General features: G+C 45.0%; 1 protein-coding gene across 4 annotated transcripts in view; it reads left to right on the top strand.

Moving 5' to 3' along the window:
• STK36 (serine/threonine kinase 36) overlaps positions 1-21,842 on the top strand; it is a 290,182-nt gene that overhangs the window by 96,817 nt on the left and 171,523 nt on the right. For all 4 annotated transcript variants that reach the window (XM_085618423.1, XM_085618425.1, XM_085618424.1 and 1 more), the window contains exons 11-14: positions 52-231; positions 870-967; positions 3,737-3,842; positions 16,802-16,946. In XM_085618423.1, the coding sequence (XP_085474549.1) occupies positions 52-231; positions 870-967; positions 3,737-3,842; positions 16,802-16,946 (529 nt within the window). The remainder of the gene's footprint in view (positions 1-51; positions 232-869; positions 968-3,736; positions 3,843-16,801; positions 16,947-21,842) is intronic.

A 21,842-nucleotide genomic window follows, 5' to 3' on the forward strand; every position in this document is an offset into this window, starting at 1 on the left:
GAGAGGATGATCCATGTTTCATCTCTGTGCTCACTCTCATACTTTTCGCAGGTGCTAGATGGCATGCTGGAGGGGGCGTCTCACCTGCGACCTGCACTTCATGTGGTGGGAAACCTTTTGGCTACCAAGTGTGATTCAGACCTGCTGCACAGCTTCTGTCAGGAGGTTGACATCCCTCAATTTCTACTGCGGCTGATCAGCCAGATCTTGGACAGTGCAAGCATCAAACAGGTTTGTCACTTAAAGAGTCTGCACTGAGGATATGATTTGCAGTTCTAATGGCTGAGTGGACTAGGAGCTGCATTTATCCTCTCCCTTGTGGCCTTATGGTCCCCTCCTGATGATCATGCATAGAGGTGGTTTAATTTGTAGTTGGTGTTCATAACAAGAAAACAGCGTAGCATAATATAACATAACAAAGCATGGTTGCATGAGTTGGACATATGATTGAATAAGATGTATGTATGGCAATGAGTTGTGCATTTTCCTTTGTGAATTTGGCGCACTATTCTTTTAGCTGTGTGTCTTGTATTGTGAGTTATAGTGAGTATTTTCCTGGTTTGAAAATTGTGTAAAGCTATGTTCTGGGCATGACTAAGAGTTTTGCAATCTATGGTGCCTGCCAAGCTGTGCTCTGTGTGTATTACAGGTGGGCTTGTGTACTGTTTAAGCTCAATGGGCTGTGTGCAGCGTGGCTCATTTGTGTATTATGTATTGCAGGTTGGGTTCTGTACTTTCTAAAGCATAGTCAGATCTGCACTGTCTGTATGAGAGGATCAGTGGTGTGCATGTGTGTATAGCAGGCTGAATTGTGTTCTTTGCAGTGAGTAGGTTGACTAAAGTCTCGCTATGTCCTCTTTTGCCCATAGCAGCCCTGGTGCCTGACGGTGCTGACGGATCTCCTTGCTGTGCTCACCGCTTACTTTGCCAGTGACTTTAATATGGAGAAGAGTCAGAGAGCAAACAGGTACCATAGTAGGAGGGTACAAAAAGCAGTTGAGAGAACATGTACCACATGTTTATGGGAAGCAGATAACGGTGAAGGAAAAATTAACAGTAACTGGAGTGGGAAATGTACTGAGGAGGGTGCAAAGTTAGAAAATGAAAAGGTATTTGAGGCAGAGGGTTTGGGTCCTGGGGTCTACTTGTGGATGGGGTGAGAAAAATAATCTAAGGTGGGTTCCAGGTATATGATATGGCTGAACAATTACTGGAGGAAGATAACTGATACCAGTTATTGGGGATGGAAAGTGTAACCTGGTGTGTTAGACAAGTACCTGAAGGGAGATAAGTGTTACCAAGATGGGAACTGATATCCGGGTCCAGGACATCTACCAGAGAATACAGAGGACAAATAAAATCTTGAGACAAAAGTCTTCTGGAGGTGAGTGTTTCTCAGGGGAAGGAGAGTAGCTAGGGGCGCAGAGGGAGTGGTACATACTGTGGAGGTGGAGGCATGTTGTAGGAGCAGTTTATACAGATGCTAAGATAGATGCCAATGGATTGACAATCCATACTGAGAAAAGGACAGGTACCAAAGGAGAGGTAAGGAGAAGGATACCAAGGGGGGAAAGGCATGTGTATTGGAGGATGGAACAGGATGGTCTGGAGGGGGGGGGGGGGTTCAGTGGAGTGGGGCTCTATTGGAGCAGGCAGCAGGTACTAGGGAGGCACAGGAAACGCTGTTGGACTCCCCATTAGCATCACTCTACTTCGTAATGAGACCCTTCTGTGTTTCTCATTCGGGCCACTTTGTACTCATCTGATTAGAGGCCTATTGTGCTCCTTCTGGTGTTGGCCATCTAACTAGAGCCCCTGTCTTCCTTTACTTGGGTCGCATCTTCACTCATCTAAGTAGCACCTCTCTTTGCTCTCTTGATTAGCCCCCATGCTTCTGTAGTTTTGCTCTCTCTTAGATCCTCATTGTAATGCTCCCTCTTTATTCTTATTAGGGCCGCGTGTGCTCACTGAACCCTGAACCTACAGATATCATCACTAGGTCCCATCTCTTCAGTGCACCACAGTTCGGGATTGGGCTTGATCTGTATAAGGGGCAATTATGCCTGCATCAAGGACCCTTCATGTCACAAAACACACCCTCGGTTGATTCCTCATCTAGCCAAAGGGAAGCGACTACTGGCTGCAGTATTTGTTTTTTAAGTGGACTAGGTGTAGAAGTCCACATCCTACACTTTGTGTACAGTGCGCAGATGTGAACTCTTTCTAGAATGAGCATTGTGTTCAAACAAAATCAAAGGCACACAACTAATTGGTATTTAGCAGTTGTGTTCGTTATCAAATGCAGGCTAGTTGTAGACACAGTACTGAAAAATAAGGCTCGATGAGGTACAAGGGATTGTTATTTCTTAAAAGGTGCTGGAGTGCAGTTGAAGTAGTCTTTAAATTACAGGAATAATGCACAATTACCAAAGCGCATAAATATGGACAAATATTTAGAACATTTCTATAGAAGACCAAGCGAGAGGGAGGTGCAGTTTCATCCTGCTCCATTCCTGACTCCAGTAAAAATACTGGCGTAGTGCATGAGACTCAACAGGCTGCGTGAACGCTTTGGTCTTTTAGGCAGTAGATATCACTGTACGACCTTCGGAGAACCTATCGCATACATTTTTCCCATAAACCACTAGTTTGGATAGCCCACCTTCATACTGGTCTGAACTCATAGGTACATTCCTGTGTACATGAGTTCTGATTTCCTGTCACCATGAGAACAGCCATCCGCCTCCCTCCTGGTACCAGACACACACAAGGAGTTACCAAAGAGAGGACAACAGGCACAGATACATGCATGGACACACCTAGGAGCCCAGTACACCCAAGTCTCTGCCAAGTATCTTTACAGAGGTCTAGACATTTGAGGACACAGCTGTCTTTCTTTCCCATCTAGTCTGCTGTTACTCCTGGCTTTGCTGTCTACTCCACGATTTAGTCCTGCCATTTTGGCTGGCTCTAATATGTTTTCCTAACTTTAGACTTGGACTTCCAACATTTAGTGCAATTAGCACAAATTGTGATGTCTTATTCTACACTGGACCAGTTGCTGTCATTTCACTGTGTAGGGCTGTCCCTCTTCTTTTAAAGAGAGTTAACCTGTCTCTTCCTTTACTGCTAGATCAGTTTACCCTTCCTATAGGGATGACTTTGCCTTCTCTTCCGTATTGCAGGACTGTCTCTTCCTGCCTTTAGCACCAGTTCTCTCTCTCTCCAGTTCCTTGGCTTGCTGTGTTAGTCTTAGTTGTGCTATCTATTCTTGCTTTTATTCTTCACTCTGTCTTTCAGTAGCCTTTTTCTCACGTCTTCTTGGTAAATCTGGCTTTCTATTCCTGCTCTCAGTGATGTTTCTGCTATTTCTTCCTCTAGTGCTGCGTTTCATGCCTCTGCTTTTACCATTACCTTTGGTATTTCCTCTTGGCTATCATCCTGGCTCTACTGCCATGTTTACTTTGCTGCTTTCTTTATTTTGTTAGAGTTCTGTTGTCTCTTCCTTCCTCTAGTGCTCTTTGCATTCAGTCCTACCCCTGCTGTATGCTCATGTTTGATATTATGAAATTTGGGCCCATATGTACTAAAGCATTTTCCCATAGACACAGAATGGGAAAGCTCCATTGATACATCAGGCCCTTAGTGCCCTGCACATCAGGCCCTTAATGCCTTGCATCAGGTGCATCATAAATCCTTGGTCTAATGATTAACTACCCTCTGCTCCTTCACACAGCCTCCAGGCCTTCCAGCAGGCTGCTGATCACTTCCTTGGCATGCTAGGAAAGTTGCTCTCCCAACCAATCGACAGTGAAAGGATTCTGCGAGAGCAAAGTATCATGGTAAAGCCTTTCACAAAGTCTTGGGCCATTGTAGGTAAAGCTGAAAGTGTTGATGGGAATGTGCAGAGTGAATTGAGAAAGAGCTAGCAATGGGGAGGGATCTATTTCCAACAATGCTTGGATTCATAGAGAATGGGGCGTGATTTTTTGATGACTAAAGCCGCACTTTTTAATAAATCCTTTACATGCATTCCTTACTGTTAGAAATGCACACCATGCATCGGACTAGACTTGGAAGATTATCAGAATACCACTTGTTGGCACCTTAGCGACTCCACAAAGAATGCTTTTATCAAAATCAGGAAAGCAATCAACCACCTCCATACAAGCACAGTACCACACCGCAGTTAATTTACTCTTTTGTTTCATGCTCACTCTTTCTGGGCTGTTTGTGAATTGCCTGCAACTGCAGACCTGACTGTAAAAAGCTCTGCTGTTGAAAAAAACGGATTTATATGACTGCACAAACTTTTTTTGTTAAAACAATTCTGATAGCTCTCCACCCCTCTCTGCGTGCCCATGTCCCACAGCTATTGTATGCCACCAACCATTCTCGGCCAATTCCTTGCCTTTTCTGTCTATCAGCAGGATGTAAGGAACAACTATACAGGATATTCTGCCCCTTCCATGCAATTTTTTTGCTGTTTCTAGCCCCGGAAGGAAAAATTGTGTTTTTATTTTTATTTTGGGGTGGTATTTACACTTGGCTAAAAAATGCATGATTCTACCATGCTCTCAACTGGCTATTTACATTGAGCAATGCATCGATTTGTGTATCCAAGTTTTCTGTTTCACAGTGTGTTAGACCTGGCAATCTTAGGGTGGTATTCCCCCAATCCTTTTGCTCCCCCCCCCCCCCCTATGTTTTGCTGAATCTTTTTGTTGGCCTTAGGACTGTGAGCACTTTACCACTGCTAATCAGTGCTAAAGTTCATGTGCTCCTTCCCTAAATGTGTGTGTAGTCAGTGTATACATGATTTGGCATATTTCATTTACTTGTAAGTCCCTTGTAAAGTGGTATACCACATACCCAGGGCCTGTAAGTTAAATGCTACTAGTGGGCCGCAGCACTGATTGTGCCACCCACAGAAGTAGCCTTTCAAACCTGTCTCAGGCCTGCCACCTCAGTGCCTGGGTGTGCAGTTTGCTGCCACTTCGAATTGGCATTTAAAACTACTTGCCAAGCCTTAAACTCCCCTTTTATTACATATCAGTCACCCCTAGGGTAGGCCCTAAGCAGCCCTAAAGGCAGGGTGCTATGTAAGTAAAAGGTAGGACACGCACTGTGATGTTTCGCATGTCCTGGTAGTGACAAACAGCTAAAAACAGAATTCACTACTGTGAGGCCTACCACTCTCATATGTTAGCAGTAGGAATTATTTAATACACGTTTAAGCTGCAATTCCTGATCAGAGAAGATTAGTTTTCTCATGTTTCATATCTGTGGGAGGGAAATGATAAATCCTCATTCCTTGTGAAGTTGGACTTAACATTATTGTTTTAGAAATGCTGCTTTTAGAAAGTAGACATTTTTCTGCACTTACTGCTCTGTGTTCCTGACAGCCTGTCTCCAATACACTTCTGGGGTGGGTGACAGCTAACTTTGTGCATTCCCTCTTGCCAGCCACAAACACAGAAAGGATAGGTGTGTCTGAGTACCCATATACATACATCTGCACTGTGATGGCCTTGCCTGGGCAGGATGGAAGGAAGGGGCTAACACTTCACTTGAATAGGTAGTTGTAGGGATGTGCCCCTATTTGTCATGGTCACCCACACTTTTTGCCACTGGTACTGATGTTTTTTGACTGATGTGCACTGGGTTCCTGCTAACCAGGCCTCAGTGCCAGAGTTCTTTCCCTAAAACAAGGTAAAATGACCTAATTGTAACGCAATTGGCACACACTTAGTCACTCCTGTATGTCCCTAGTAAGTGGTACCCCTGGTACCCAGGGCATGGGTACCAAAGAGGGTCTCTAAGGGCTGCAGCATGTATCATGCCACCCAGGTCCCGCATCGACGCATCTCACCGTTGCTTTGTTCGTAGGGGCCTGCATTGGTCCTGTATCCGGCCGCCGCTCCATTGCGGTCGGCCCAAACTTTGACTTTGCCCCGGTCCAGCGTAACCCCTAAAGCTCTATTTGCTTCGAAGTATTACACTGCATTCATTCTATTGACTTCTCAACTTCAATCAATTGGATTTTTGTCGTTTTGGTCTTGTTTTTGTTCATAATATAATCTATTTTTCTAACCCTGTGCGGAGTCTTTTTGTGGTGTATTTATTGTGTTACTGTATGTTTGTGTTGCACAAATACTTTACACATTGCCTCTTTAGATAAGTCAGACTGCTTTGTGCCAAGCTCCCAGAGTATGAGCTCAGGCTATATTTTAGTGTGTACTTCGCTTACTCTGACTAGAATGTTAATTCTTGCCTGGCCTGGGTGCATACCTCAGCCAACCAGGAATGCCATTTTCAGTACAGTATTTGCCAACAGTGCTTCAGGGGGTTTGATCTTGCACCCTCAACTGAACCTGCATTTTCAGGGTGTTTGCTTCAAGTGTAACCCTGCCCACATCTATGAAACCAGCATTCAGTATGGATTCTTCTGTAATGGAGCAATCATATTAACATGGAGTTGGCCGCATTTAGGGCCTTCTGTATCAAACACCAGTGTTGGCTCATAATTAGAGAAGAATAACAGCCAAAACACATTGAACTCTAGATAAAACCAGACTAAAAAGGAGTTCAACTCAAGCACCCGGAGTTCTGCTATTGACAGGACCTGGAGTTCCATTAAAAATGTCACACTCATGCTGATTATGGAGTAAGGTTATGAACAGCAAATGTGCTGCTTGATTGGATAGAGCTATACATATACTTGCATATGCACCAAACACATCGTATTACGGGTTCTGTGGGAATGTTTTTTAGTGTGTATGAGGTTATTGTTGGTGCCCAGTGATCTTGGGTGTTGAGGTTGTAATCATAATGTTGTGTTTACACAGGGTCTGGATAGACATTCTTCCTTTGGTTTGTAAAGCTTCAATCTATTGAAAGTGGTTGAAAAATATGACGTCCGAAATAGGTAGCTTCTTCTTTGCCCAGAGTATCTCTGTCATCCCTTTTATTCCCGGTTTACTCTTAGTGACTGGTTCTAACAAATATTTTGCTGGTATTGTGGGCACAGGATGTTGACTACTGAGGGCAGGGTTACATTGAACCACTCACCATTGCAGTTCTATGCTCATGTATTTTAAATGAGTGGCATGGGATTTTTAGAAGAATTGTTGTACGAAAGAACTTAAGCTGTACATAGCATGAAAAGCATGTAGGGCGAGAGCCATCCCATCCTGCTTTAAAATGAAAGGAAGTGCTGGGTATTTGTCTGGGCAAGTTGACTAAGATTCTATTTGCAAAGTTCCCTATTTATTAGGTCCAAGGAATATTTAGAGGAAAGGTGATCATGTAAAACACTAATTTCCAGACTTATTAGTTGATTATTTTTGTTTAGATGAGCCTATTTTGTTGATTATTAGTTTTTATGATAATTGTCTTATAAATTGTTGACCACAAGCAGGTCTGAATTTTGGTAACAATTCCTTTGCTTGGTGTCCGAGAGTTCAGAAATATGGCTGAATGTTCTTTTTGAGATAATTTTTGGAAACCGGTGTGAGAACAGGGGGGTTACTTTGGGTAGATATCAATAGTAATTTTGAAATGGTCTGACCAGTCAACCTAAACAGGTTTAGAGAAAGAGAATTTACTTGGATCAGTAATAACTACTGTAGGAGTTTCCATTTTAAGTGAGTCAGATGGTTTTTCTAGTTGAGTCTAATTCAGTAAAGTTTGAAAGGTAGATGCAAGTGTCTTTTTGTTTACTCCAGTTAAGGCTGAAGTCACAGAGATAGATATTTTTCAATAATAAAGTTTGCTCTTTCTCAATGCATTATAATTGGGATTGGTTGAGGGATTATGTATTTGGGTGGTGATCTGTCCTGAGATCTATGCGCAAGGTCTGTCTCAATGTCCTATTGTTTTAACTGTTTTGAAAACAATAAAAACTTTCTTTAAAAAAATAAATAAATAAAGTTTGCTGCGAGATGAGATAGTTTAAATTCTTCATTGAAATTTGAGCGGTCTAATGGGAGATAGATAATATGAAGGTAGATTGTTTCAGTGGGTCACATGTTCCAGGCTACCGTCAAGGAATCTAAGGAGATTTGATCTTCATTCAGACAAATGAGTTACATGCAGCATTTAACTCTGTTGCTTCTTATCATGTTGTAACCAGGCTGAACAAGACTCTTAGTAATGCCTGTGAGGTTTGGCTTTGTAAGCATGAGACATGGAGCAGCATGAACCAACGCACGAAAGGACCTCAACACAGCCCAGGTCTGCAAGATTTTCTCCTGGAACGTGAATGGTTTAGGCTCCAAACTTGGCGACGCCAACTTTGTAGAATTCCTCCAAGTGCATGATATCCTCTTATTTCAGCAAACCTGGCAGTCAACGAATTCCCCAATTGTCGGCTACAAAGAATATTTCAACACAGCCACAAAAGAAGCAAAATACGGAAGGGCAAAAGGTGGCCTATCGATTTACATCTTGAAAGATATCCTTTGGGAACACGAAGAAATGGACTTCGATTCACCCTGGATGCAATGTATCAAACTCACAGTTTCATCTTCCACTACTTTATTAATTCTGAACACTTACATTCACCCAGCTCATAAGCATAAGGGAAAAAATTCAGTTATTGATCGCCCTGCTTAAAACATTAAAATCCTCCTACTCACTTGACAACATAATTTTGTCGGGGGATTTTTATACAAATATATTACAAGGCCAACAAAACAATTTAGCAGGTCACATACAAGTACGACAGAGTAACGCAACAAGACAAGACATGATGGGCAAAAAGTGTGCCGCACTATTGGAAGAACTATCACTGTTCACATTAAATGGATGAGGCACCTTAAATAGCCCAGCAGCCTTTACAAGAGTCATGGATAAAACTGGTGCAACCATCAATTTTACTTGGGTGGATCCAGAACTTTTCCCTACATCTCCAACTTTCAAATAAAGGAAAGAATCGAAAGCGTCCGCCACCCCCAAACATTTACACTAGCCCGCATTCCAGAAAGGACTCGGCAAGCCAAGGCTCTCCCACTAACAACCCATCCTTATAACTTAAAACAACTTATATGAAACGAAAACAACATAGATGCCATCATGGAGGCTTGCACCACCTCACTGGGGAAGGTTCATGTGAAACCACTCGGTATAGAGGCCTGGGAGGACTTTGTCATCCATCTAAACACAACATTTCCTTGCAGCACCCCTAGTCATAAAGCATTCAGGAGCACTGGCGCAGCATGGTTCACACATAAGCTAAGGACAAAAAAAAACCCAGCATAATAAACATTTAAGATCAATGCACTCCCAGGGCTTACAACCAACCGAGTACTCATTTGCAAAAACTGAAAAAATGTAAAGAGACTTCAGAAGAGAAATCAGGGTGGCAAAGCACACATATAAGCAGGCAATTCGGTAAAATATGCTTCATGACAACCAGCAAAGAAACTCAAAACTTTTCTGGGCGAACATTAACATCTTACTGAATGGCAAAAACTGAAATTTCAACTCCGATATAATTGAACATACCTGGCGCGCCCACATAGCAATCTCATACAATAAGGTGTCCCACCCTAGTGCAGCAACCATCGATGAAACACCAAATGTGACCCAGTTGGCCTCCATCCAGAAAACGAGCCTCAAGGTCCTATCGCCTAAAAATAAATCGAAAACAGATATCAAAACTTGCTTACCAATAATGATAAACCCTCCCAAGGCAGTTACATAGAAGATAACGCGCAGGCGGGAACACATGTAACATTAAGGGCCGATCCAAAGGAGTTGTACCCACAGAAAACGATAAAAGTAGGTATTGAATGCCATAAAAGAACAAAGATCCGATGGGGCCCCAGGGCCAAATGGCCTGCCCAATGCATTATTCAAAAAAGATTAATCTTTCTGGTCCATACTCCCAGCCCCCCTATTTACCTATGCCTTGGAGAGATGTACCATCCCAGACTCGTGGCGAGGGAGTATCCTTCAACCGATATACAAAGTCGGCGTGCGTTCCGACCCTACCAGCTACAGACTAATAGCCCTTATTCATGTTGAGGCGAAGATATACGCTTCAAACCTGTTGACTGATTTAGAGGACTGGGTCAACAGTATAAACTTAGTCCCTAAAACACAAACAGGACTCCGCGCAGGAATGAGCACCTTAACGGATATATCAGCAGTTATGCTCCTGGCCGACATAGCCATCGCTAAATCAAGCTTCCTGCATCCGTGTTTTGTAGACCTTAAAACCGATTTTGACAAGGTTTCCAGAACTAAGCTATGGGCACAAGTGAAATCTTGGGGGCCTCCCAAAAAGTTGCTTGAACCAGTTATCAACCTCTACTCAAGAACGTGGGTCCAAATAAAATTGGGGGATGGTTAAGGTCTAACCAACAAAATCCCAACCACCAATGGATTAAAACGTCTTGGCCCCCTGCCTGTTTAACATGTATAGAGCGGATCTAGAGAACCACCTCTGCCTAACACAAGGAATCCCCGAAATTGGGTAATGTTCCAATAGCAAGCCTGCAATATGCTGATAACCTCGTTCTGCTCAGTAAAACGCCTCGAGGTCTAAAGTGGCTAATGACCCAGCTAGTAGAATACATATCTATCGCCCAACTAGATATTAACTTCCGAAAATCGAAGTTTATGTATTTTTCAAGTTCTCACAAAAAACAACCTAAATTCACCTGGTCCGCAAACAGTAACATCTTTGACCAGGTTGAAACATGTAAGTATCTGGGGGTATAATTAGATCGCCATCTCAATTACAAGCAATACCTAGCACTACAGTAAGTAAAAGCAAAACAGCTGCTACTTGCATTCAAAATCCTGCAGAAAAAACTTAGCGACTGTTCAACAAACCACTTGTTAAAGGTTGTTGCAGCAAAATTCTTTCCCTCAATTGTATATGGATTGGAACCACTAAACATCAAGGACAGAACAGTTTTTAATACTGCACAATCTAGTCTCTTTAAGAAACTATTCTCAATTCCACGTCACATAACTCAAGCCCATTAAAGACTTAATTCGGCTTAAAAAAATATATACCGACAAGACAAGCGGCCCTTGTCAAATATTACTGGAGAATGAGGGCAGCAGAGGAAAACTCCTTAGCCCACCACTGCTGGCTGGAGGTTGAAAAGCAATCCAGGTCGAATAAGTCAGTATACTCTTTTTTTAAAACAATCACTCTCTTCTTTAAAGCTGGAGGAGGCTTGACTCACAATACCAGCCTACCCGGAGTTCAAACAAATAACCAACAAAGTCATCAAGCAACAATCGCAGCAAATAGATAAAGCATCTATGACTCCTGAAACCCACACATGGGTGGTGATGCCAACATATACCTAAAACCTCAATCGTATCTGCTGGAACACTTTTCCAGAGTGAAAATATTTAACCTGATATCACTGAGGCTCGGAGTTTACCCATCTAAAGACCTTACACCAAAATGGAAACGGTCCTGGCCCACCCTGGAATGGCCCCTTTGCGGTTATGGTAACAAGTCACTACTCCATTTACTATGTACTTGACCGGCGCTACTAACTCTTTGGAAAACCCTTCTACGACCAACCCTGAAGCAAGAATAAATAAGAACTTGTAGATTTGCGGTCATAAAAGGCTTGGGAGCTTGATAGTCCAACTGGCATACAAGGCGATAAAGTGTTCGAGACTAGCAGCAAAAGAACTAGAGAAGAGAGACAGATCAATTAAATATGCCTCCCCAGATGTAGTCTAGCCTATCTAGATCAAAATGTACAGCTTACACGAACATTGCAGCAGCACTTTAGTCATTAATTATGTCCCGGAATCAATTGCGGACTTTAACCGGAGACACAAGTGTGAACAGCCTGCGACTGTATTAATCCAAACATATCAGAAGTCTGATCTCTTTGTAGTAGGGACGGGCATCGTACGTTTAGATACAATCAAAGGAAACCTCACCATCACCAGTTTTAGATTTTAATGAGTTTTATGCAATCTTATATTCAATTCAGCACTAATGTTTAATGATTTTAAGTATTTTGTGGGTCATTTGTATTGTGCGTTTATGATTAAATGAAGTCGAATAAAGCATGTCTTTCTCAGGATTTAGTAAGGAATTGGAAATAATCATTGTACGTATAAATTGTGTTGGAAGTTGAGGCATAATGCGCATCGACAGAGCAGCGGTTTTGCGGGATGTTTCTAATGAAAGTATGTATTGTGGTGTCTGCAGTGCTTAATTTGTGCTGGTGCTTTCCGGTGCTTAGCACCGGCACTTAATCATCAGGGCCGGGTCTACACTCAAAGCTGGATGGCATTGATTTTGATGAAGTTTCTGCACATGGAACTTTGTAACAATCAACCACAGAATACACCAGGAAGAGTCCGACTTGAAAGGCAGCCTTGAGCCCTTTGTCATGATGACTCGTGAGTCGGGAAAAACTGTGTGCTGCTCCTCCTTGAGTTGATGGACACCGGTACTGATCGCGATCGTTCGTCTTTGGCACAGTGGCACTGCTACTGCTAAGGGGGGAGGGGGGGGCAGGGGTACTGTGTTGAAGTGCCAGGAGGGTAGTATTACTAGTCTACAGTTACTGACTGTTGTACTGTAGTCTGTCTACATCATGAACAGAGTGAGTAGTACTGTTGTGCTCTGGTGTGTCGCCAATGCCGACTGGGGAAATTAAAAAAAGTCTGAGAAGGTGCCAAATCACGCCAGTCAGGTACAGTACAAGTACAACAACATGCAGTTTGTATGTCTGCACATGCTGCGCTCAGCGCTGCAGGTACCTGGACGATGGATGGGACGGCCCGGGAGATAGTGGTGCGTCACGTGACTGAGTCCATGACCGACGACCGTGTCCGGTGTCCCCAGTGCTTCTCGGCCGCAATCTGACAGTTTCCAGAGACAGTTGGTGTCGGTCCCATGCACGCACTGACGGCACGGCAGCCACAGGACAGGAGGCAGGAGCATAGAGTCACAGACTCAGTAATCCGGCGTCGCGTCGGCCTCGGCCAGCAAGCTTGTGTGTCGCGGCCTTAGTAACGGGCGGCAGCTGGGAGTCTACCTGGCTGGTTGGCCTGCACTGGCTGAGGCGCTGAGCCCACCAGTGGAGAAAAATAAATGGAGATTCAGATTCATGAATGAAATGTGAATGATTCTCAAGTCAGTGGGTGTCTGTGATCACTAATGAAGATCATACTGTTGATGATGGCGTCATGAAGGCCACGGCGGTGGACTGCAGTGTTCCCGGCACGGTGGGCGGGTCGGGAGACTCGGGACCAGTCACTGAATTGGGCTGGATTTTAGTTCTGCGGGGGTTGGGGCTGTGCAGGAGGAGGCAACATGCGCAGATTTCATTGCGCATTGCCACGCCCCAGCATACCCGCGCACGGCCGCACCCCACCACCAACATCCATCGTCGTGGTTCAATCAACGGGCCACGGCCTTACAACTCTCCTCGGTCACAGCCAGCGCGACCCGACGTCGACATTGTTGTTAAGGCCAAGGGACTGGCAGTGGTAGCAGAGCAGTTACTAATCTGTTCAACACAGCACCCCGTGACCCAGGTGAGGGCGTGAGCCACGCTGCGCACCGCAGGCTGCAGCCCGCAGGCAAGATGGCACCACAGGCCCCGCCGCCCGCTCGCCAATCCGAATCCGTTAATAAAGCAGGCTTCTGGCTACTACAGCGCAGCATGCCAGCAGCTTAAGGCAGTGCTGTGGACTGGAGTGGAGGACACACAGACTCTGTCTGCAGTCAGATGTGTCACGCGTGCCCTGGGCACGGCCACTTCGTTTAACTTCTTCTTTAACTAGTAGCGAAGACGTAGTACTGTAGCCGACGTGCCCGCGGCCCGCCCCATTCCATGATCATCAATGATGATAATGATGGCTGCCAAGACGAGAATGGAGAGATTCACAATGCTGAATGAATCTCATCGATCTCATCTCAGACTACTCAGTTGAGTTCTAACTTCTCCTTAATTTGATATAAAACTGATGGTATCTTGCTATGTGTTGCCGGCCCGGTGGGCGGGTCGGGACTCGGGAGGGAGAGTCTGAGTGACACTGATTTGGGCTGGTTTTGGTTCTGCGGGAGTTGGGGCTGCCTGTAGTTTCATTCGTTCAGCATTAGCCACGCTCCCGCATACCCTTGTCACGGGCCGACCAGTGTGGCCACACCCCAGCACACTGAGTTATCTTACTGATCCATCTTACTGGGTCAGTTACTCCATAACAACAACTTCAGTGCCAGCCAACCAGCGCGACCCGACATTGGCGTGCCGCGTTGAGGACTGGCACCAGCTAGTACTACTGTGTGTTGTATTGTAGTAACCTGCCAGTACGATACTACCGGCGGCGGTAAGATCAGGTCACGGTGGCACAGGCTGGGCTGGCAGAGTGGCCGGCCTAATGCCCCTATTAGTGTGTCTCGGGCGGCCCAGCAGCTTCCTGCCAAAGACAAGGAAGGAGGCATCGGACTGAAAAACGCAGGCACACAGACACATTATCCATCCAGTTGTGTGCAGTTTTTACTGAAGGTTTTTTGGGGGGATTGTTCTGTATTCCTCTGTGGCACTTTGATAAAGCAACACGTAGCATAGTAAAATCATGCCCAAACAAAAGTGCTTAGAAACAAATGGCTCTAGGTGGTACGATACCCTTACCCCCTCAAGCACCGGAGAGCCCTGTACACGGAGGTTCGCCAAAACCTTTCAGACCTGTTTGATAATAGTATGTGAATCCTCGTCTTTCTGACCTTTTTGCTAGTATTTTTAATTGAGTCCGTGCAGGAGTGTGTGCGTAGGTCCAGTGAAGTTACAATCTTTGAAGGTATCCAGCGGAAACACTGCCTTTAGAAATTGCAGGCTTGTTTGATTTTCTGCAAAAAATTATGACTTCATCTGCTCGTGTTTGTTATTGTAACAGTTCTGTTATACAGCAAGTCTAGGTAATTTAAGTCCAAGAAAATATATTTGATTCTTTCAGGCAATGTCAGGCATTTGTTTTTCAGGATGTTTTGATTACAGGTCATCTACAAATGTTTTTAAGTGTCAAACCTACTTTAAAGGGGTAATGTTATTTCTCAAATTTGCATTGTAATTTTGTATATTTCAGTTAATGTAGTTATGAATGTATTAATTCAAGCACAAACATTGTGGATTTGGACTTTGCAAATCCATGCAGTACAGTGAAGAAAACCGTTCTTTAGTGCTGTGCTCTTATTAAATGTTAGTCGCTCAAGGGATCATTATGCTACATTGGTAGTCACGTAGTTAGTTCAAGACTTCATATTACTACATTGAGGATGGATGAACAGGAAGTAACTGTGAAATAAAGACCTGTATTCACAGTTCAGCGCACATAGTGCTTCGTATTTACCTGGGAAGACTACAATATAAGCGACTTGAATAAGAATGTGCTCCATTCCATTTGCCAGTTCATTGGTTGAAACCAGCATGAAGTCGTCTCCTCCACATTCGGTTTTGGGGTAGTGGAGGCGGCATCGCCCTCAAGTCGGGTTAGGCTCATCGAGGTTAACTTGTGCGCTCACATGCAGACTGGCCCTGAATTTGTTACCCCAAGAATCTTCATTTCAACTCCAATACGGCCTGTTGTGGCTTCCATCACTAATATTGAGGTTAAAATGACTTGTGCAAATACTTCATTTGGGATTTTTAAGCCCAATGCATTCAGTGCACTTTTACACCACCTCAGTGCTCCTTCAGGACTCAGGAGTACTTCTGTGGTATCTCTTTTAGTGAGTTTCTTGTGGCTGTAAGATCCCATTTGGAGCGCTGTAGTATCAGAACGTCGTGCTTGTCTAACCTGCCGCAGTTAGGCAATAATGTTTTAAGCCAGACTGCATGTGTGATTTGAGGCAGATGAAATATTGAGCGCCAGGTTGCTGGTACTAGCCTGGGTGTACCTAGAATACCTTTGGAATGCTGGGCTGGTTTAAGGTTTGACCTTCACAATGGTTGGACAACCAGGAAACCCCGATTGGGTGTTTTCCTGCCCCACCACAACATAAAATCATCCAACATCACTGATCCTTCTAGCACCACAGGTTCTTCCCTTAGATGCTTACCTATGAGGAAAGCTCCCTTTCTGAAATTCAGATCAGGTATTACATTTTTAGCAATGCCAATTGAAGATGTGGGTGGAGCTAATAGAGTATGTGGGTGGAGCCAGTGGGTGGAGCCAGAAAAAAGTAGGTGTGGCCTCCGACAGACATTTCAGCACCTGCACTTCATATTTTACAAATTAAGCACTGGGTGTCTGTGATTTTATGAGGTGTCATAAGTGAGTGATTTTTAGTTTGTATGATAGCAAACTATTTGGGGTAGCTGGGTTTGCAGACATGAAGCCGGAAGCGAAATGGAATGTTCTGGTAAGGCTTTTGAAAACACGTCTGAATATTTATTTCATACTCCTTGATTGTGGAGGAGATGAGAGTTGTCATAGTTGTTGAACATATTTATTTTCTCGTGCATACCTCAGTTGTGAATGGACGTTTGAAATATTGTTGTTCATTGTTTAATTTTATTTATGCTGTGTATTTTGTGCTTATTATTTTTGGACAATACTTACTGAATAATTTGTTCATAGTCAATAACATAAGCCACAATCCATTAGGAAGTTTGCTTTTTATTAATCCTATTTATTTGCGATCTGCTTTGGTCTCTGCATGAGTGGGTGAAGGAGTGGGAGATGTTTCATTCCTCTTTGAGAAATGAAGAGTGGAAAGACCAGAGCTAATCTGCTGGAGGAAAATGACCATTAGCTGTTCTGCTCCTGACAATGTTTCTCTTTACGTCTATCCTTGTAGTGCTTGATCTTCCTGTGTGAGGCAATGGATTCCAGCACAATGTCCATCTGTAGCTGTTTCTACTCCAACCTGCTATCTGAGCACCAAGCGCTTCTGGATGGGCTTCTGCGGGAGGCCCTCCCCTCCGGTCCCCACTCACTCATAGGTAAGAGCAGTCTGTTGCTGAAATACACCCAGGGTGTTACAGTTCTGTCACTCTTTTATCATAAATGTAATTTGTGATCCAAGACTAAATTCCATCTCATAAGATTTCATAGGCTTCTGCAGTTGGCCTGCTCTTGGCGAAACCAAGAGAGGCTATTGGTTGTATAGGGTCGAGACACCCTAGTGGGCCTTTTGTGTAAAAAATGTGGTGGAATGGGGGGTGGCAGAGGAACAACATATGTAGCTTGCTTGTACTGATGGCAGGGCTGCAGGAGACCTGGCTGCCTGAAGGGCAGTGTTGGACTTCTATAATGACCAGGGAGATCCAGAGGAGGACTCGGCCCCAGAGAACCTGGGGACCAATTGATATACAGGGTAGTACTGTGTACCAAACAAGCTATAACCAAGTGAAAGTTTGAGTTATGTGCACTTATATCATGATTATTGACTTGGTGTATGTAATGTTGTTCACCTCAGAGACACCCTAATTGACTTTCTACTGAGATATTTGACTGGTACCTGTACTTGTTGTCTTGCATTGTACGCTTTGTTAGTTATTCAGCACAAAATGACAAAAATAAAAGCTATACATTTAAAAAAAATTCATATCACAATCAACATGAAGGCACATTGTACATTAATTTATCAGCTTAAAATGTACGAAGATGTCACTGCAGTGTGTAACACAGTCAGATGAAAATCCATTGATTTTTAGATGCTCCTAGAAATGTTATATTGGCAAGTCTTAGCTTCAGGTGCTTCATAAGCACTCTCCTAAGCAGCGGGTGGGTGCTTCTCTGTGCCTGTAAAGTTGTGCATACACTTAAAAATATATACTTAGTGGTATATTTGACTCAAAAATATATATTGCATAAAGCTATATTTTCATTTCGATTAAAAGTAAAAATACATAGAAATAGAAAACTATGAAAATAATGACCTTGCAAAATACAGGATGAGTATTTTCCAGCAAATTTGCATTTATCAAACGCTATGTGAGCAATGCAGCGTTATTTGACATCCAACCAAGATATTTTGACAAATATGTAATGATCTTACATTTCACAAATATGTAATAATCTTACATTACAGTACCCAATTTCTAGTATAGTTGTCACATTCGTCCTCGATCTGCTTACATTTATTAATGCATAGGCATGTTCAAGGTTACTAGTCTTAATCATTTTTTCATCTAGTTACAATATGATGGTGGCTGGTGAGACTCCCAATGTGAAGTAATTAAAGAATGTACCACTAGCATAGTGTTGTTAACTAGATTCTTGCATACCACTAAACGTTGTCCTGTAGCCCCATGCCTAGCAAGGCGATTTTAGCATCTATTGCTGTTTAGCAATGTAATTTATTACCCAAACAATGAGAAATCAATCACCAAAGGGACTCCAGCTATGGACATGTCCAGAACTTGTGTAGCCTAGTCATTCCCCATACTGTGAGCATATGGGGCTTTCAGGAAATTCTATCTAGTTTGCTTGATTTTAAAAGTGTGTGTATATATGTGTGTGTTTTGGGGGAACTATAAATATTCTGTGTTGGAAACGCCCACTCCCACTCCGCAGGGTGGTGGTGGACTCCCCGAACACACTGTGGTAGCTTGGCTCGAGTGGTCAGGAAACAGGCGCAGTGCTAAGCATACAATATACCCATACAAGAACCATGCGTGCATCCGTTCCAAAAACGACTCTACACCGTAAAAATTATGAAAATATTCTTTCTTTATCTTTTTCTCTTAGTTGCTGATTGGAAAAATAAATAGGTCAATCACAATATACAAGTTTCAATTAGTGCAGGTCAAATAAATATTGGCTGTTTGATGAAATAAATAGGGGTGATCATAAATAACAGGGCATAAATACAAGTGCAATATATACAGACAATTAAATACTTTGAGGCAATAAATACTGTACCAATAAATATTGTACACCAACAAGTCCTGTGGACCTATAAATATAGTGCAGCAATAAATAGGTAAAAACTCAATAAATACAGTATCCCCAATAAATAATTAAAAGTATACAGCAACCCTCATATAATCAGATGACACTTCAATTCTTAAGGGCTGATATGGCCCAGGCACATCTTGTAGGGTTGTGGAAGGCTTGAGGGGGGGCTACTCCCTGGCTGGGACAAGGCTGAGGCCTAATCTGAGGTAGATCCAAGGGGGGTATACCAGTGCCCTGGCTTTCTCTCTCCACACAACCTCTCTAGGTTAGTCCCAGTTCACCCCAGGCACAGTCAGGTGGGTTTCAGCACCTCCCTAGCCCCTTAGAGCAGTCTCTCAGGTCTCCACAGGGCCTTAGGCGCCCTCTACTCCACTTACTGCCCTTTTTCTGATGTTCCGACGCCGCTGGAGTCGTGTCGACGCCGTGAGGCGGTTCCGGTTCGGTCTCGGCGGCCTCGGCACAATGTCAGTTCTTTGACGACGCCGGCAGGCGGTTCCGGTCCGATGTCGGTGGCCTCGGTTCGATCTCGACCTCCGATTCGACGGCGTCGGGCAGTCTCTTCACGATGTCGACTTCGGGCGGCTCCGGTCCGATGGCGCTCTCGGCTCCGATGACGTCGGCCGGCCTGGCCTCGATGTCGACTTCCGGCGACTCCGGGGTGCGATCCTCACCCCCGACCTCCGGTGCTCCTCCTCACAGGCTCCGGGCGACTCCGGAGTGCGATCCTCACTCCCGACCTCCGGTGCTCCTCTACCTCGGTCTCCGACGACTCCGGAGGGCGGACTTCACTCCTCCGATGACGCCGCTCGCTCGACCTCGGTTCACTTCCTCCTCGACCTCTGGTATTCCTCACGACCTCCGTCGGCGCCCTCTCACGACCTCAGGCGGCTCCGGGTACGACGTCTGCTACTTCAGTCAGCGCCGCTTCTCCACCTCGGGCTCCAGGTCTTCAGGCTACTCGACGCCGGACTCCAGGGAAACCAGTTCTCAGGTCAGGATCTTGCTGCTTTCTGCTTCTAAGGCCTGTTCCTGCTGTTCAGGTCCTTAGGATGAGTTTTTCTGTCTTCTTCCCACACAGGGCTATAGGCTGGGATCCATCAGTAGGGACAAGTATCAAGGGTGGGTTTATGGACCCCACTCCAGGCACAAGTTTCCACCCCTGCTGCTTCACTCCTTCCTCCTTCACTGTTGTGCTGCTCTCTCTTCACCAGTCAGGTGCCAACTGCCAGCTCCAACTGCCAACTCACTCTCTTAACCTCCCAACATTCTAAACCGCCTCCAACGGTCACAGAGTTCTGGAATCTCCTGGAATGTTCTGGAAGGTGCTGGTAGGTTCCAGTGGATGCTGGTGATGTCACAGGTGGCCACCATTTTGTGCTCCAGGCCCTCAGACAGAAGTTTCAGGGGTAGCTAAAATGGCTCCCTGCATCTGCAGCAACACGAAAAAGTCTGGTGGTTCCCAAAAAGGAAAAATTCAAACAGGGTTTGAGGCAAAAGTGGGACAAAATAAATAATGATGAGGAGGGACCACCCAAAGGGCTGACAGGTCTAACACGCGTCCCCCCCAGCTGAAAGTGGGGAGAGCTACCCAACCCCTTGGGAGTTCTCATCACTAAGGCGGAAATACCTTGAGAGACCGTCTGCATTGGCGTGGTCCACTCCAGGCCGATGTTCCACCTGAAAGTCCATCCCCTGTAGGGAAATAGACCACCTCAACAACTTGGGATTCTCCCCCTTCATTTGCATCAGCCAACGAAGGGGTCTGTGGTCGGTCTGAACTAGGAAGTGCGAGCCAAACAGGTATGGCCGCAACTTCTTCAGAGCCCATACCACTGCAAAGGCTTCACGCTCTATTGCACTCCACTTCTGTTCCCTGGGAAGTAGTCTCCGGGATAGGAAGACCACGGGTTGATCCAGACCCTCTTCGTTGAGTTGCGATAACACTGCCCCAATGCCATGTTCTGATGCATCTGTCTGGACAATGAACTCCTTGGGAAAGTCTGGGGCCCTTAAGACCGGGGCCTCGCACATGGCTTTCTTCAATCTCTCAAAGGCTTGCTGACAAGCCTCCGTCCAGACTACCCGTCGAGGTTGTTTCTTGGACGTGAGCTCCGTGAGAGGGGCTACGATGGTACCGTACCCCTTCACGAAGCGGCGATAGTATCCCGTGAGGCCCAAAAATGCTCGGACCTCAGTCTGTGTCTTGGGGGGTTCCCAGGCCATGATGGCCTCGATCTTCGCCTGGAGGGGTTGCACCGTTCCCCTACCCACCAAGTGTCCAAGGTACACTACCGACCCCTGCCCGATCTGGCACTTGCTGGCCTTGATCGTCAATCCAGCTTGTCTCAGGGCCTGGAGAACAGCTTGCAGGTGACGCAAGTGATCCTCCCAGCTGTTACTGAAGACGGCTATGTCATCCAGATAAGCAGCAGAGAAACTCTCCATTCCGGTGAGGATCTGGTTTACCAGGCGCTGAAACGTGGCAGGTGCGTTCTTGAGCCCAAAGGGCATCACACAGAACTGGTAGTGGCCATTGGGCGTGGAGAAGGCTGACCTTTCCCTTGCTCCATCAGTCAAAGAGATCTGCCAGTACCCCGAAGTAAGGTCAAAGGTACTTAGATATTGGGCAGCTCCCAGCCGGTCAATTAATTCATCCGCCCTAGGGATCGGATGTGCATCAGTCTTTGTCACTGAATTCAGTCCCCGGTAGTCCACACAGAACCTCAGTTCTGGTTGGGCACCCGGTGGTGCAGCTTTCGGTACTAACACCACCGGACTGGACCAGGGGCTGCTAGAAGGTTCAATCACTCCTAGCTCCAGCATCTTAGTGACTTCACTATGAATGCTGGCCTTCACCTTGTCTGACATCCGGTAGATCTTGGACTTCACAGGTGGGCTGTCTCCTGTGTCCACGTCATGGACGCACAGGTGAGTCC

Source organism: Triturus cristatus, chromosome 7, assembly GCF_964204655.1.
Source record: "Triturus cristatus chromosome 7, aTriCri1.1, whole genome shotgun sequence".
NCBI classification, from domain to species: Eukaryota; Metazoa; Chordata; class Amphibia; order Caudata; family Salamandridae; genus Triturus; species Triturus cristatus.